The sequence below is a fragment of the Dromiciops gliroides genome, chromosome 4 (assembly GCF_019393635.1).
Source record: "Dromiciops gliroides isolate mDroGli1 chromosome 4, mDroGli1.pri, whole genome shotgun sequence".
In the NCBI taxonomy this organism is placed as follows: Eukaryota; Metazoa; Chordata; class Mammalia; order Microbiotheria; family Microbiotheriidae; genus Dromiciops; species Dromiciops gliroides.
In genome coordinates this window covers 484149999-484165191 of record NC_057864.1, presented here as the reverse complement: position 1 = coordinate 484165191, position 15193 = coordinate 484149999, and the positions used below count along the sequence as shown (strand labels likewise).

Genomic DNA, 15193 nt, shown 5'->3' with positions numbered 1-15193 from the left:
TACCAAAATCTATGGGATGCAGCCAAAGCAGTGCTTAGGGGAAATTTTATAGCTCTAAATGCTTACATGAATAAAAAAGAGAAAGAGGAGATTAATGAATTGGGCATGCAACTTAAAAAGCTAGAAAAAGAACAAATTAGAAATCCCCAATTAGATACTAAATTAGAGATCCTGAAAATCAAAGGAGAAATTAATAAGATTGAAAGCAAAAAAAAAACTATAGAATTAATCAATAAAACTAAGTGCTGGTTTTATGAAAAAACCAATAAAATGGATAAAATATTGGTTAATTTGATTTAAAAAAAAGAAAGAAGAAAACAAAATTACCAGTATCAAAAATGAAAAAGGGGATGTTACCACCAATGAAGTGGAAATTAAATCAATAATTACGAATTATTTTGCCCAACTGTATGCCAATAAGTTTGACAATCTAAATGAAATGGATGAATATTTACAAAAAATAGAAACTGCCCAGGTTAACTGAAGAGGAAATAAAATCCTTAAATAAACCCATATTAGAAAAAAGAAATTGAACAAGCCATTAATGAACTCCCTAAGAAAAAATCCCCAGGGCCAGATGGGTTTATGGGTGAATTTTACCAAACATTGAAAGAACAATTAATTCCAATATTATACAAATTATTTGGAAAAATAGGTGAAGAAGGAGTTCTACCAAATTCGTTTTATGACACAAATATGGTGGTGATACCAAAACCAGGCAAAGCAAAAACAGAGAAAGAAAATTATAAACCAATTTCCCTAATGAATATTGATGCTAAAATCTTAAATAAGATATTAGCAAGGAGATTACAGCAAGTGATCACCAGGATAATACACTATGACCAGGTGGGATTTATACCAGGAATGCAGGGCTGGTTCAACATTAGGAAAACTATTAATATAATCAACCACATCAATAAGAAAACCAACCAAAATCATATGATTATCTCAATAGATGCAGAGAAAGCTTTTGACAAAATACAACACCCATTCCTAATAAAAACACTGGAGAGTTTAGGAATAGGGGGAGCTTTCCTTAAAATAATAAACAGTATCTACCTAAAGCCATCAGCAAGTAATATATGCAATAGAGATAAATTAGAGGCCTTCCCAATAAGATCAGGGGTGAAACAGGGATGTCCATTATCACCCCTATTATTTAATATTGTACTAGAAACGTTAGCTTTAGCAATCAGAGAAGAGAAAAGGAATTAAAGGAATTAGAATAGACAAGGAGGAAACAAAACTATCACTCTTTGCAGATGATATGATGGTATACTTAAGGAATCCTAGAGATTCAACTCAAAAATTACTTGAAACAATTAACAACTTTAGCAAAGTAGCAGGATATAAAATAAATCCACATAAATCATCAGCATTTCTATACATGACCAACAAAGTCCAGCAGCAGGAAATAGAAAGAGAAATTCCATTTAAAGTAACAGTAGATAATATAAAATACTTGGGAGTCTACTTGCCAAGACAAACCCCGGAACTCTATGAACACAACTACCAAACACTCTTCACACAAATCAAATCAGATCTAAATAATTGGAAAGATATCAATTGCTCATGGATAGGCAGAGCTAATATAGTAAAAATGACAATACTGCCTAAATTAATTTACTTATTCAGTGCCATACCAATCAGACTACCTAAAAATTATTTTATAGAGCTAGAAAAAATAATAACAAAAAATTCATCTGGAAAAACTAAAAATCAAGAATATCCAGGGAAATAATGAAAAAAAATTCACAGGAAGGTGGGTTAGCGGTACCAAACCTGGAGCTTTACTATAAAGCGGCAGTCATCAAAACTATCTGGTACTGGCTAAAAAATAGAGTGGTAGATCAATGGAATAGGCTAGGCTCAGGAAATGCAGTAGCAAATGACACTAGTAATGTAGTGTTTGATAAACCCAAAGACTCCAGCTTCTGGGATAGGAACTCAGTATTTGACAAAAACTGCTGGGGAAACTGGAAGATAGTATGGCAGAAATTAGGCATAGACCAACATCTGACACCTTATACTAAAATAAGGTCAAAATAGATACATGATTTAGACATAAGAGGTGATACCATAGGTAAATTAGGAGAGAAAGGAATAGTCTACCTATCAGATCTTTGGAAAGGAAAACAGTTTATGACCAAACAAGAGATAGAGTATATTATAAAATGCAAAATGGATGATTTTGATTACATTAAATTAAAAAAAAATTTGTACAAACAGAAACAATGCATCCAAAATTAGAAGGGAGGCAGAAAACTGGGAAACAATTTTTGAGGCCAGTACTTCTGATAAAGGCCTCATCTCTAAAATATATAGGTAACTAAATCAAATTTATAAGAACCCAAGTCATTCCCCAATTGAGAAATGGTCAAAGGATATGAACAGGCAGTTTTCTGATGAAGAAACCAAAGCTATCTATTCCCATATGAAAAAATGCTCTAAATCTCTAATGATTAGAGAAATGCAAATAAAAACAACTCTGAGGTACCACCTGACACCTATCAGATTGGCTAAAATGACAAAAAAGGAAAATAATAAATGTTGGAGAAGCTGTGGGAAAATTGGAACACGAATCCATTGTTGGTGGAGCGTGAACTGATCCAACCATTCTGGAGAGCAATTTGGAATTATGCCCAAAGGGCGATAAAGCTGTACATACCCTTTGGCCCAGCAATACCACTTTTGGGTCTTTTTCCCAAAGAAATCATGGAAAGGGGAAAGGGACCCACATGTACAAAAATATTTATAGCTGCTCTTTATGTGGTGGCAAGGAATTGGAAGTTGAGGGGGTGCCCATCAATTGGGGAATGGCTGGACAAGTTGTGGTATATGAATACAATGGAATACTATTGTGCTGTAAGAAATGATGAGCAGGAGGAGTTCAGAGAAACCTGGAGGGTCTTGCGTGAGCTGATGATGAGTGAGATGAGCAGAACCAGAAGAACATTGTACACAGTATCATCAACATTGAGTGTTGATCTACTGTGATGGACTATATTCTTCTCACCAATGCAATGGCACAGAAGAGTTCCAGGGAACTCATGATAGAAGAGGATCTCCAAATCCAGGGGAAAAAAAAGAACTGCGGAGTATAGATGCTGAATGAACCATACTATTTCTTTTGTTTTTGATGCTGTTGTTTTTTTTCTATTTTGAGGTTTTTCATCATTGCTCTGATTTTCTCTCTTATAACATGACTAATGCAGAAATAGGATTAATGTTATTATGTATGTATGTATGTATGTATATATATATATATAACTATATCAGATTGCCTGCTGTCTAGGGGAGGGGGGAGCGAGGGGGGAAGGGAGAAAAATCTGAAATTGGAAAGCTTGTATAAACAAGAGTTGAGAACTATCTTTACATGTAACAGAAAAAATAAAATAGTTTATTAATTTAAAAAAGAAAGAAGTTAGAGAGGTGAATAGAATATTAGAAAAATTAAATATGATAGATATCTGGAGAAAACTGAATGGGGATAGAAGGGGATATACCTTTTTCTCAGCAGCACATGGCACATACTCAAAAATTGACTGTGTATTAGGGCACAAAAACCTCATAGTCAAATGTAGAAAGGCAGAAATAGTAAATGCATCCTTCTCAGATCATGATGCAACAAAAATTACATGTAATAAAGAGCCATGGAAAAGTAGACTGAAAATTAATTAATTGGAAACTAAACAATCTCATCCTAAAGAATGAGTGAGTGGGTCAAACAACAAATCATAGAAACAATCAATAACTTTATCCAAGAGAATGACAATAATGAGACAACATACCAAAGCCTATGGGGGTCCAGCCAAAGCAGTGCTTAGGGGAAATTTTATATCTCTAAATGCTTACATGAACAAAAAAGAGGAAAAGGAGATCAATGAATTGGGCATGCAACTAAAAAAGCTAGAAAAAGAACAAATTTAAAATGCCCAACTAAATACTAAATTAGAAATCTTGAAAATCAAAGGAGAAATTAATAAAATTGAAAGCAAAAAACCCTATAGAATTAATCAATAAAACTAAGAGTTGGTTTTATTAAAAAACAATAAAATAGAGAATCCTTTGGTTAATTTGATTAAAAAGAAAGAAAGAAGAGAATTTATTTAAAGGAGGCTTATTTACAGGGGGGGGGGTCAGTGTGTCCCTGGCAGCAGGTAAACATTGTGAATTGCTTTGAATTCCAGGGCTTTCCAGGGCAAAGAGGTTTCTTTATTCTAACTAACGTTATTCATTGGTTGCAGTGCTTGTGAAGAAAATGCTGATTGGTTTAAATGCTGCACCAACTCCTCATGCATAGTTTGCTCATACTATAGGCACTTCAAGAACAGCATGTATGGCTCTTCATTATATGGATAGTCCACATTGCATATCTTGGTTCACATTCCATCCCTTATATGGATACTCCATTTCTTATGTCCCAGACCCTACAGGAACTGAGTTCAATTTATAAAAATAAGAGTCATTCTCCAATTGATAAATGGTCAAAGGATAAAGATAGGCAATTTTCAGAAGAAGAAATCAAAACTATATATAGTCATATGAAAATGCTCTGAATCACTAATGATTACAGATATGCAAATTAAAATAACTCTAAGATACTATGTCACATCTATCAGAAATGACATGCTAGTGGAGATGAAAGAAAACACGTATATTAATGAATTGTTGGTGGAATAGTAAACTGGTCCAGCTATTCTGGAGAACTATCTGGAATAATCTTTATAACAAAAAGTTGACCCAACAATAACATCATTAGATCTATATGTACCTAGATATAAAAATTCCATTTGTAGCTGTTCTTTTTGTGGTGGTAAAGAATTGGAAATTAATGGGATGCTCATCAATTGGAAAATTGCTGAACAATTTGTGGCATACATTTGTGATAAAGTAGTATTGTGCTGTGGTAAATGACGAGGGGTGTAGTTTCAGAAAAACTTGGTAAGATCTATATGAACTGATACAAAGCTAAGTGAGAAGAAAGGGGAAGGAGAAGGAAGATGAGAAGGAGAAGGAGAAGGAGACAGCAAGAGTAGGAGGACAGGTGGGGGAAGCTAGGTGGCACAGTGGATAAAGCACCGGCCCTGGATTCAGGAGGACCTGAGTGTTCAAATATGGCCTCAGACACTTGACACTTACTAGCTGTGTGACCCTGGGCAAGTCACTTAACCCTCATTGCCCTGCCAAAAAAAAAAGATTAGGAGGACAGGAAGAGCTGACAAAAAGTATAGAACTTTTTCAAGCATTTGGTTGAGAAAAGGAGGAGATAGAGGATGAGGAGATGATGAAGGTTTTTAATGACTGGAGGAGATATGGATGTCTAGAGGCCACATTCAAGCAGACAGTGGAGTAAAGATCTGTTGGTGCTTCCTAGCTGTGTGACTGGACAAGTCACTTAACCTCTCTGAGCCTCAGTTTCCTCCTTTGTAAAATGATGATAAATAAGTATTCATGTTTCTTTTCTGGGGGCTCCAGAATGATTCTGGCAGTGACTCAGGAACTTCCAGAGCTCCTTGTTTTATGGCCTCTTCCTTAATTCCAGGGAAGTCAATTAAGTCCTTATCAGATTTGTGCTACTGCAGGGGATAAAGTGGACCAGAAAGAGAATGGGTCCCAGAGGCAGAGAGCCAGCTGGTATGGCTTCTGAGTGGGTAGGGCATGGGTGTGGCCATTAGGGAATTTTTGGTGGCCGGGCACTGGCTTATCAAACCATTGCTTTTCTCTCACTGAACAAGAGTCCATTGATTACATTCCCTTAATAGCCAGGCTGATAACTCCTTGGTTTCTTAGCTCAGCAAACTGAGGGTTACCCCTGGAAATTCCTCCCTCAACCAGAATCTTCATGACAGAATAATGATCATTTGAGTAGCCTTCTTCTTCCCTAGCCCTGAAGGTCAGGAGAAACACTGGGATAAATGGACCTGGGAATCAATTACATAGAAATGATCTTGTTTTTTTCTTTCTGGTTTTTGTTTTGGGCAGGGCAATGAGGGTTAAGTGACTTGCCCAGGGTCACACAGCTTGTAAGTATCAAGTGTCTGAGGTTGGATTTGAACTCAGGTCCTCCTGAATCCAGGGCTGGTCCTTTATCCACTGCACCACCTAGCTGCCCCAAAATGATCATTTTACCATGGCAACTTAGATCACCAAAAGAAAGAGTAGAGGAGAAGAGATGGGCACCCAAGACAGAACCTTGGGGAACACCTAGAATTAGCAGGCATGACCTACATGATAGTCAGCAAAAGAGAAGGAGAGACAGCAGTCAGGTAGGAGGAGAGCTGGGAGAGAGCGGTGTCACAAAAATCCAGAGAAAAGACACAAGTATCCAGGAGAGAGTGATCAGCAGATTCGAATGCTGTGGAGGTCAAGGCTAGAGAAAGGGTTATTAGAGTTGGTATTTAAGAGGTGATTGTGAACTTTAGAGCAGTTTTGGTTAAATGGTGAAGTAAAGGAGTGGGGGGGAGGAGGAAATGTTCCTAGACAACATTTTCAAGGCATTAAAAGGGCTCCTATGTTTAAGCCACAAAGGAGAGGAAGATAGCTGGTCAATCAGAATTTATTAAGTGCCTACTATGTGCCAGGCACTATGTTAGATGCTGGGGACACCCAGCAAAAGAAAGTCCCTGTTCTCAAGGACCCCACAGTCTAATGGGAGAGCCAACATGCAAATAACTCTGAACAAACAACGTGGAAACAATTTAAATTAGAGATAAGCTCAGATGGAAGGCTCTGTGAGGACTGGGAAGGGCTTTGTAGAAGTAAGGCTTTACGGAAGCCAGGGGATCCAGGAGACAGAGATGAGGAGGGAGGGAGTGCTGGGCATGGGGCAATGATCAGAGACTGACTATGTATGGAGTCGGGAGATGAAGTCATTTCAAAGAATAGCCACTAGACTAGCATTGATAGGGTTAAAAAGTACATTGGGCAGGAGTGGGGAGGAAGGTGGAGGAAGGCTGGACAAGTAGGAAAGGCAGAGTCATGGAGAGTTTTCAAGGTCAAAGGGAGCTGGCCCTGACTTATCTGCCCCTTTCCCTGGCATTATTCACAGCTCTAACCCCTTCTGGGTCTAAGCATCTGTGGAGCCAAGAGGCTGACTCACCCCTGGACCTCGGACTATCGCCTGCCCCCAGGCCTAATAATGATGAGGAGGCTATGAGGATATTATTATATTGATAATAACATGTAACAGTGATTATAGTGGACACTAAGGTTTACAAAAGCCTTTATACGCATTATCTCATTCAGTCTTTACAACAACCCTGAGAGGTAGATGCAATTATTATCCCTATCACCCCCATTTTACAGATGGAGGAACTGAGGCAGAGAGAGAGAGGATAAATGACTTGCCTAGTATCACACATCTAGTAAGTGGCTATGACTAGATTTGAACTCAGGTCTTCCTAACTGCCTCCACTTAGATTTGTTCTGGCTGTAGTCTGGATGATAAGTGCTGGAAAAGCTCTAGATTTGGAAACAAGAGACCAAAAATGAAATCCAGCCTTTGCCAACAGTGTGGAGTATGAGGCACCATGGAAAGAGCCAGGGCTTTAGAGGACCAGGGTTTGAATCCTGTCACACTCAAGACCTGGGCAAGAAGTCACTTCCACTGTCCTCAGCCTCTGTTTCCTCACCTATAGAGGGAGGGGGTTGGACTGAATGGCCTCTGAGGTGCCTAGCAGTTCCAGAGCTGTGATCAATATATAAGGGCAACAGACAAGGGTTGGGTGTTTTCCACAGGGTGACATTTTGTGCTTCTGTGAGTTAGTTCCTGTCCTAGTAGCTGGGTGGAGCTGGAGTTATCTGACCTGGAGCTGGGGCCTCTTCTGCCCCCCACTCTCACCACCCACCACCATCTTGGCTGCACAATGGGAGGGTTCAGGCCAGGAGGGCCCTTTGGGGGCAGGGGTATGGCCAGGACGGTTGGAGGGGGTGGAGTATCCATGGAAGAACAAGATCTTCCAGGAAGCAGATAGCTTTTGCTTTGGGGGCCAAAGTCCCCATAGGCCACTCTTAAGCAACTGAGTGTCCCTGAGAAACAACACATCTCCCTCTCTCTCTCTCTCTCTCTCTCTCTCTCTCTCTCTCTCTCTCTCTCTGGCCACAGGATGCAGGGAAGTGTTGCTTTGTTCCTGGTGGGACTCTATTTCCACATTACAGATGGCACCATCCCAGGTAATGTCCTCCAAGGGGCTTCCCTTATTGAAAGGGACCATAGACAGGGTCCTACCCAATGACTGTCCCAGGAGTGGGGCTTTAGAGAAATCCCCAAATATGGGGAGGATTGTGGCTATAAGGCTATTAAAGGAATTAGCCCCCAGGAATGGGGAAACCCAAGGGGATCTGAGAGTTAGAGATGCCTTGGGTATCTTCTGAAGGGGAAAGGCAGTTTGGGAAATTGTTAGGAGAGGGCTGCTTACTGGCTGTAAGATCTCCACCAATCCCCTCCCCACTTCCAGGCCTCAGTTTCCTCCTGTGTAAAATGGGGGGGGGGGAGCTACATTAGTAGAATATGATGGAAAGAGTGCTACATTCAGCATCTGGGGACCTGAGGTGCTGCATAGACGTGAGTATGTCTGGTCTCAGTTTCTTCATCTGCTAGGCAGGAGGGTTGGGTGGACCATCTCCACAGGCTCAGCTCTAGCATGCCAGGCTCTCTAAGGCTCTTTCTCACTCTAAAATCCATCCCCGTATGATTTTCAGTGGTTTGGGGGGTCGGGGCCCAGAAGCGCTGGGAGTGAGGTATAGGGAGGCGCTGTCCACCCCTGAGGTCACTGGTGCTGTGCCCTCAGAGGCAGAAGAGAGCCCCAGTTTCTGGAACCAGCAGGCCAAAGCTGCCCTTGAGACAGCCCAGCGACTGCAACCTATCCGGACCTCGGCCAAGAATCTCATCCTCTTCCTGGGAGATGGTGAGTGTGGTCGCTGACATCAATCTGCCACTACCAACCCCCACCCCACCCCACATACAAGAACCCAAACTTCCCCAGGATGAGCACATTAGCCCAGATAGAGCCCCTGCCCCTACAGTGAGTCACCTCCCCAACCCAAACCACACCTGGAGACCTTGTCTCTCTGGCCCTGTCCTCCTTCCTACGTGGCTGGTGGCTGTGAAGGATGTTTGCCCTGGGTCTCAGACCAGGGATGGGCTCAGTCCTAAGCAGAGTCCTGGCTCCACCCAGGGATGGGAATGCCCACCGTGACGGCCGCACGTATACTCAAAGGACAACTGAATGGAAACCTGGGACCTGAAACCCCACTGGCTATGGATAAGTTCCCTTATGTGGCTCTGTCCAAGGTACATCTGAAAGGAGGGGCTGAGGGAAAACCTTAGATCAATAGAGCACTAGCCTCAAAGTCAGGAAGACCTGGACTCCAATCCTCCCTCAGACACTGGTGACCTTTGTGAGCCTGGGCAGGAGCCCTAGGGAGCTGAGAGGGGTGGAGCGCACCTGGGAAATGAGGAAGGAGAGGGGGAGGAAGGCTTCTGGGAGAGGGGGATGGGGTGGGGCGGGAACCTCAGCAATGGCTAGAAGGGCTTGTGGCCAGGCTCCATGGATGGCAAGGGAGGGCGGTCCCTGCTCTGCTGGGTGAGGGCATGGGGACTCTTCTGCCAGCAGCCCAAAAACTAACCAGTTGTCATCTGCATAGACATACAATGTAGACAGGCAGGTCCCCGACAGTGCAGGCACAGCCACTGCTTACCTGTGTGGTGTGAAGGGCAACTACAAAACCATCGGAGTCAGTGCTGCTGCCCGTGTGGACCAATGCAACTCCACCTGGGGCAATGAGGTCTTCTCAGTGTTGCAGCGAGCCAAGGAGGCAGGTAAGCTGAGGAACAGCTACTGGGGCGCCACTCATCACCTGCCGCTCCCAAGTCATCTCTCCTCCAGTGTCCCTGCTTCTGTCAAGGGCACCACCATCATCCCAGCCCCTTGGGCATCCAACCTCAGATCCTCACTCTTCCTCATCCCCCAGAGCCAAGTAATCTCCAAACCTTGTGGTGTAGACCCCAACACCCCATCTTTTCCACTCACAGATCCACCCTAGTCTTGGCTCTTATCACTTTTTTTTTTTTAATGTATGAGGTATTTTATTTTTTCCGTTACATGTAAAGATAGTTCTCAACTTTTGTTTATACATGCTTTACAATTTCAGATTTTTCTCCCTCCCTCCCCTCCCTTCCCCCTCCCCTAGACAGCAGGTAATCTGATTCTTATCACTTCTTACCTGCACTATTGCAACAATCTCCATTTGTTTTCTGGCTTCCAACCTTTCCTTTCTCCAAAGCATTTCCACCCAGCTGCCAAAATAATGAGGATAAATCAAGCCTTGAGGTGTACAAAGAACTTTACAAATATTATCAACCCTGGGAGATAGGTGCTATTATTATCCTCATTTTACAGATGAGGAAATTGGGGCAGAGAGAAGGTAAATGACCTGCCTAGGGTCACACAACTAGTAAATGTCTGAGACTGGATTTGAATTCACATCTTCCTAACTCCAGGTCCAATGCTCTACTCACTGTGCTATCTAGGTGCCTAAAGCACGTGTCTTGACCTATTACTCCCCTGCTCCAGTGAACTCCTGTGCTTCCAAAATAAATACGAACTCTTCTTGGCACATAAAACCCTTCACAGTTTGGCCCTAGCCTACCTTTCTAGGCTTTTCCCACATAAATCCCCTTCACAGATTTGTCCAGCCAAACTTCCCTAGTTGCTGTTCCCTAAACTCGGCCCTTCATCTCCCACCTCCATGCCTTTGACTGTCACCAAGGCCTGGGTGAGTGGGTGAGGAAGTGTCATCCTCACTTCCAACTCTTGGAGTTCCCAGCTTCCTTAAAGTTCTGCTCAGGTGACATTTACAGGAATCCCCTCCCTATTCCCTAATTGTTGATGCTCTCTTAATCATATATGGATATACTGTTTACCTGTTGTCTTCCTATGCACCCTGACCCCACAATAAAATGTACCTGTAGGGTAGGAACTATTCTTCCATTTTGTCTATGGAGGAGAGGTGGCCCTGGGGTCTGATCCTGGATCTGAATTCCCTCAGGGAAGTCAGTGGGGGTGGTAACCACCACCCGGGTGCAACATGCCTCACCCTCGGGCACGTACGCCCATGTGGTAAACCGAGACTGGTACTCAGATGCCAACATGCCTGATGAAGCCCTGAAGAGTGGCTGCAAGGACATTGCTTCCCAGCTGATTTCCAATGTGGATATTGATGTAAGGTCCTCAGGGTGGAATTTCGGGGTGTTCTTGTGGGGTCACAGTCAAGGGGTCTGCCCAGGGTTTGGAGAGAAGTGGTTGAAGCTGCAAAGCAGCAGACTTAGTGTGATCTTCTGACAATGGGAGCTTTCCCAAGGTGGGAGGGGCTGCCTGTGGAGGTGGCAAGTCTCTGTCCCAGGGGGCCTGGAGTGGCCTCCTTGGTTGCATGACCACTTGTTGGGGACAGTCAGAGAGGGGATTCTTATTCAGGCCAAATTGGCTTAGATGCCTTGGGGCCCTTTTCCAGATCTGAGATGCTGAGATTCTTGGAGGAGGTGGGCATCAACATGAGAATGACACTCTCAGGGGAGGGGTGTCTTTGCACTCTTCCACCTCGGTTTCCCCTTTGTGATGAAAAGCCGGGGATATAATAAGGTTCTCTGGGAAGAGGGTCCATGTGGATCAATGGAGAACTTGAAGGGCCGAATCAAGGAGATACAAGGAATGATGGGACAGAGAATGCCAAGAATAGATGGACTTGTCAGGGTGGGGGCAGGTGAGTCAGACTTAGGGATGTGGACAGCAGGAAGAGAAGGGCTGCTCACACAGCCCACTCTGTCCATGCCATTCTTCCCATTTCCTCCCAGGTGATCCTGGGTGGGGGCCGCAAGTATATGTTTCCAGTTGGAACCCCGGATCCTGAGTACCCAGAGAGTAGAAGTCAGGACGGAATTAGGATGGATGGTCGGAACCTCGTACAGGAATGGCTGAACAAAACAAAGGTGATGGGATTGATTCAGTGTGGGAGGCTGAGTGGAGAGGAATTCCAAGAGAGGGAGAAGGTTCCATTGATCAGGGCTCCCAGACCCAGAGGAGGGGACAGTCAAGGCTGATGGTGGTTGTCCTTCTCAGGGTGCCAGATACGTATGGAACCTTCAACAGCTACTGAATGTATCAGAAGACCCCACAGTGACACATATCATGGGTAACAGCTGCCCTCCCCTCCTCTAAGTGTCCCCTGCAGGTACACCCTTTTGCTGGCTTTTGGTCTTCCCGGCATCTTATAGTTAGGATGAAGCTCCTGACTGGGTTCTCTTTGCTTAGAGAGAATTGACACGATATATGGGCCCAAGTTGGGAAAGTCCAGAACTCTTCAGAGTGTGTTTGTGCCATGGTCCTACTATCTGATGACTGAGACAAGATCTCTTTCTCCAAGGTCTCTTTGAACCTAGGGACACAAAGTATGAGTTAGAACGTGATAATCTCACAGACCCGTCATTGCTGGAGATGACCCGAGTTGCCATCAAAATGCTCAGCCGAAATCCCAAAGGCTACTACCTCTTTGTAGAAGGTAAGATGGGGCTAACTCGGTCCAGGAGACTTCTGGGATGATTCTGCAAGGCTGCTCCTGAGGCTGTGAAGAAAGGAAGATGGGAAGCAGTCATAGGTGAAGGGCTAGAGAGGATCACTATATAGATGAGGAAACTGAAGTGACTTGGCCAAAGTCACACAGGGAGTAAGCAAAATAGACAAGGACCCTGAGTGGGAAGAGATGGAAGTCTGCCAGTAGGTGGTGCTTCTTGGAGCAGAGGTTAACCTCACTATATGTATTCATTTAGGAGGCCGAATTGACCACGCCCACCACGATGGCTACGCGCACTTGGCCTTGACAGAAGCCGTCATGTTTGACTTAAGTATTGATGAAGCCACTCAACTAACTAATGAAAGGGACACTTTGATCGCCATCACTGCGGACCACTCCCATGTCTTCTCCTTTGGTGGCTACACCTACAGAGGCAGCTCCATCTTTGGTAGGAGATGTGTGGGTGACAAGATAGGGCATCCATCCTCAAGTTAAAGGTTTCCTATTCCCATCCATCGTTGTTCAGTACCCTAAGTTGACTCCACCCCAGATGCTTCACGGTGGGAGCCCTGTGAAGGGGTGATTTGTCCCGGATCCTGATCTATCATCTCTTCTTGGGTCTCTTTCCTCAGGACTGGCTCCCAGCCGGGCCCTAGATGGAAAAGCATATACTTCCATCTTATATGGCAATGGACCTGGCTATAAGCAGGTCAATGGTAGCAGGCCAGATGTCAACGACAGCATCAGTGGTGAGAGTGGGAACCAAGCACACGGGGAAGTTGGGAGGCAGAGGGAGCCCAGGCTAATATGGAGGGGGGGGGGAGGAAGCGTTGGCTCTAGGCTAGAGCTCCAGGGAGCATCTCCATTCCATTCCCCAAGTGTCCATTAAAGAACTGCTAGGTGCCAGGCACTGTCCAAGGTGCTGAGGCACAAAGACTAAAAAGTGAAAGTCCCTGCCCTCCAAGGGCGGCCATTCTGTTGGGTGGGGATGGAGGACAATGAGTACACAGTGTTTACAAAGTAAAGGGGGGGAGGAAGGGGAGGAGGGCGCTGACAAGGGGGGGGATCAAGAAAAGCCTCACATTCAAAAGAATCCTGGAGCTGAGCTTTGAATCCAAGGCAGTGCGGTACAGTGGTCAGAACCCTGCTATTTGCGACCTGTGTGACCTGGGCCAGTCACTTCTTCCTAGGCCTGTTTCCTCCTCTGTAAATTGCGGGTGTGGAACAGAAGGCCTTTGAGGTCCCTTTCAAGTCTAGAGCTGTGTTCCCGGTGATGCCTGAGGGTGGGGCGGGGTGGGGCAGTATTACTTACAGATTCTTCCTTCTCCCACATTCCTCAGAGGCAGTGTACTATCAGGCCCAGGCAGCTGTGCTCTTGGACTCAGAGACTCATGGTGGAGAGGACGTGGCCATCTTCGCACGAGGTCCCCAAGCCCACCTGTTCCACGGCGTGCAGGAGCAGACTTATGTGGCTCATGTGATGGCCTTTGCTGGCTGCTTGAAGCCCTATGAGAACTGTGGGCTCCCAGCGCCTGGCAGCAGCCCCCAGACATCGGGCTCCTTCCTGCTGTTAATCCTTGCCTGGGCTTTCCTGCTCTTAGCAGTTCAGCACTGATCCAGGACCAGTGAACTCCCAGCCACCATCCCTTCCTCCACCTTCCAGTGGCTTCCCTGGGTTACTTGCTACTGCCACTGTGAGAGGGACTCCTGAGGCTCCTGACAGGCCCCCACTAGGGACATTACAACTGCCAATAAACAAATTAGGAATCAAAGTCCCAAATGAAGACTGATCTCATTGAGGCCACTCCCACCTTTACCTCACCTCTACCCCACTCCAACCCCCAGCATTGGGAGCCTTCTCCTCTACCCCATCTGCTAAGTGGCTGCATGGGGTGAGTTCCCTTGTTATCTTCTGCTAGCTTTGTGCTTCAAGGCCTCTGCCCAGATGGGCTAGAGAACAAGGAAGGTCACAGGCATGTCCATGTTTACCCCCAACAGCCCTGCCTGCTGCCACCTCCAACATGGAAAAGATTCCAGCTATGGAAGCAGAATATCCCGGGGCTACCAGCTCTGATCAGGAAGTTCTGATTTATAAAGGCATGTTTATTGATATCTTTTGTTTTCCCATCATCTATGTGATCCAGCATGGCTCCTTCTCTTCTCCTCCCCAGAGAGCCATCATAATGAGCAAAGAATCAGAGGGGTAACCAACACACCAAAAGAGTCTGACATCACCTGCTGTGTCCCATCCCCATAGTCCTCTATAAGAATGGAAAGAAGGTGCCTTCCCATAGTTCTTCTTTGGAACCAAACTTTGTCATCATAATTTCACAGCATTCACTTTCAATTGCTTTATTTTTTGGTCATTCTTTAGATTTACACTGTTGGAATAATTCTTATGCTATACATCTTCCCATGATTCTCTGCATTCACTAGATTTCTCATTCCTTACAGTTGCAGTAATGTTCCACTTTATTCGTGTGCACAATGTGTTTAGCCATTTCCCAATAGATGAGCATTTAGGGTTTGTTTACAGCTCTTTACTACTAAAAAATGCTACTAGAAAAAAATGCTACCAGTGTGAATGTGGTCTTTCTTTTTATCATTAACCTCCTTGGGATAT

General features: G+C 44.5%; 1 protein-coding gene across 2 annotated transcripts; it reads left to right on the top strand.

Annotated features, from left to right (window-relative positions):
• The first annotated feature begins 8067 nt into the window (after positions 1 to 8067).
• On the top strand, positions 8068 to 14237 carry LOC122756332 (intestinal-type alkaline phosphatase 1-like). Of its 2 annotated transcripts, none has more exons than XM_044005574.1 (11): positions 8068 to 8175; positions 8793 to 8909; positions 9180 to 9295; positions 9649 to 9823; positions 11053 to 11225; positions 11855 to 11989; positions 12120 to 12192; positions 12424 to 12558; positions 12827 to 13018; positions 13203 to 13319; positions 13911 to 14237. In XM_044005574.1, exons 1-11 carry the CDS (start codon positions 8109 to 8111, stop codon positions 14183 to 14185), a joined length of 1575 nt encoding a protein of 524 aa, XP_043861509.1. In that variant the 5' UTR covers positions 8068 to 8108; the 3' UTR covers positions 14186 to 14237. The 2 variants fall into 2 exon arrangements, with proteins under 2 accessions (XP_043861509.1, XP_043861510.1); XM_044005575.1 differs by having other exon boundaries at positions 13203 to 13325; positions 13917 to 14237.
• Positions 14238 to 15193: the final 956 nt, after the last annotated feature.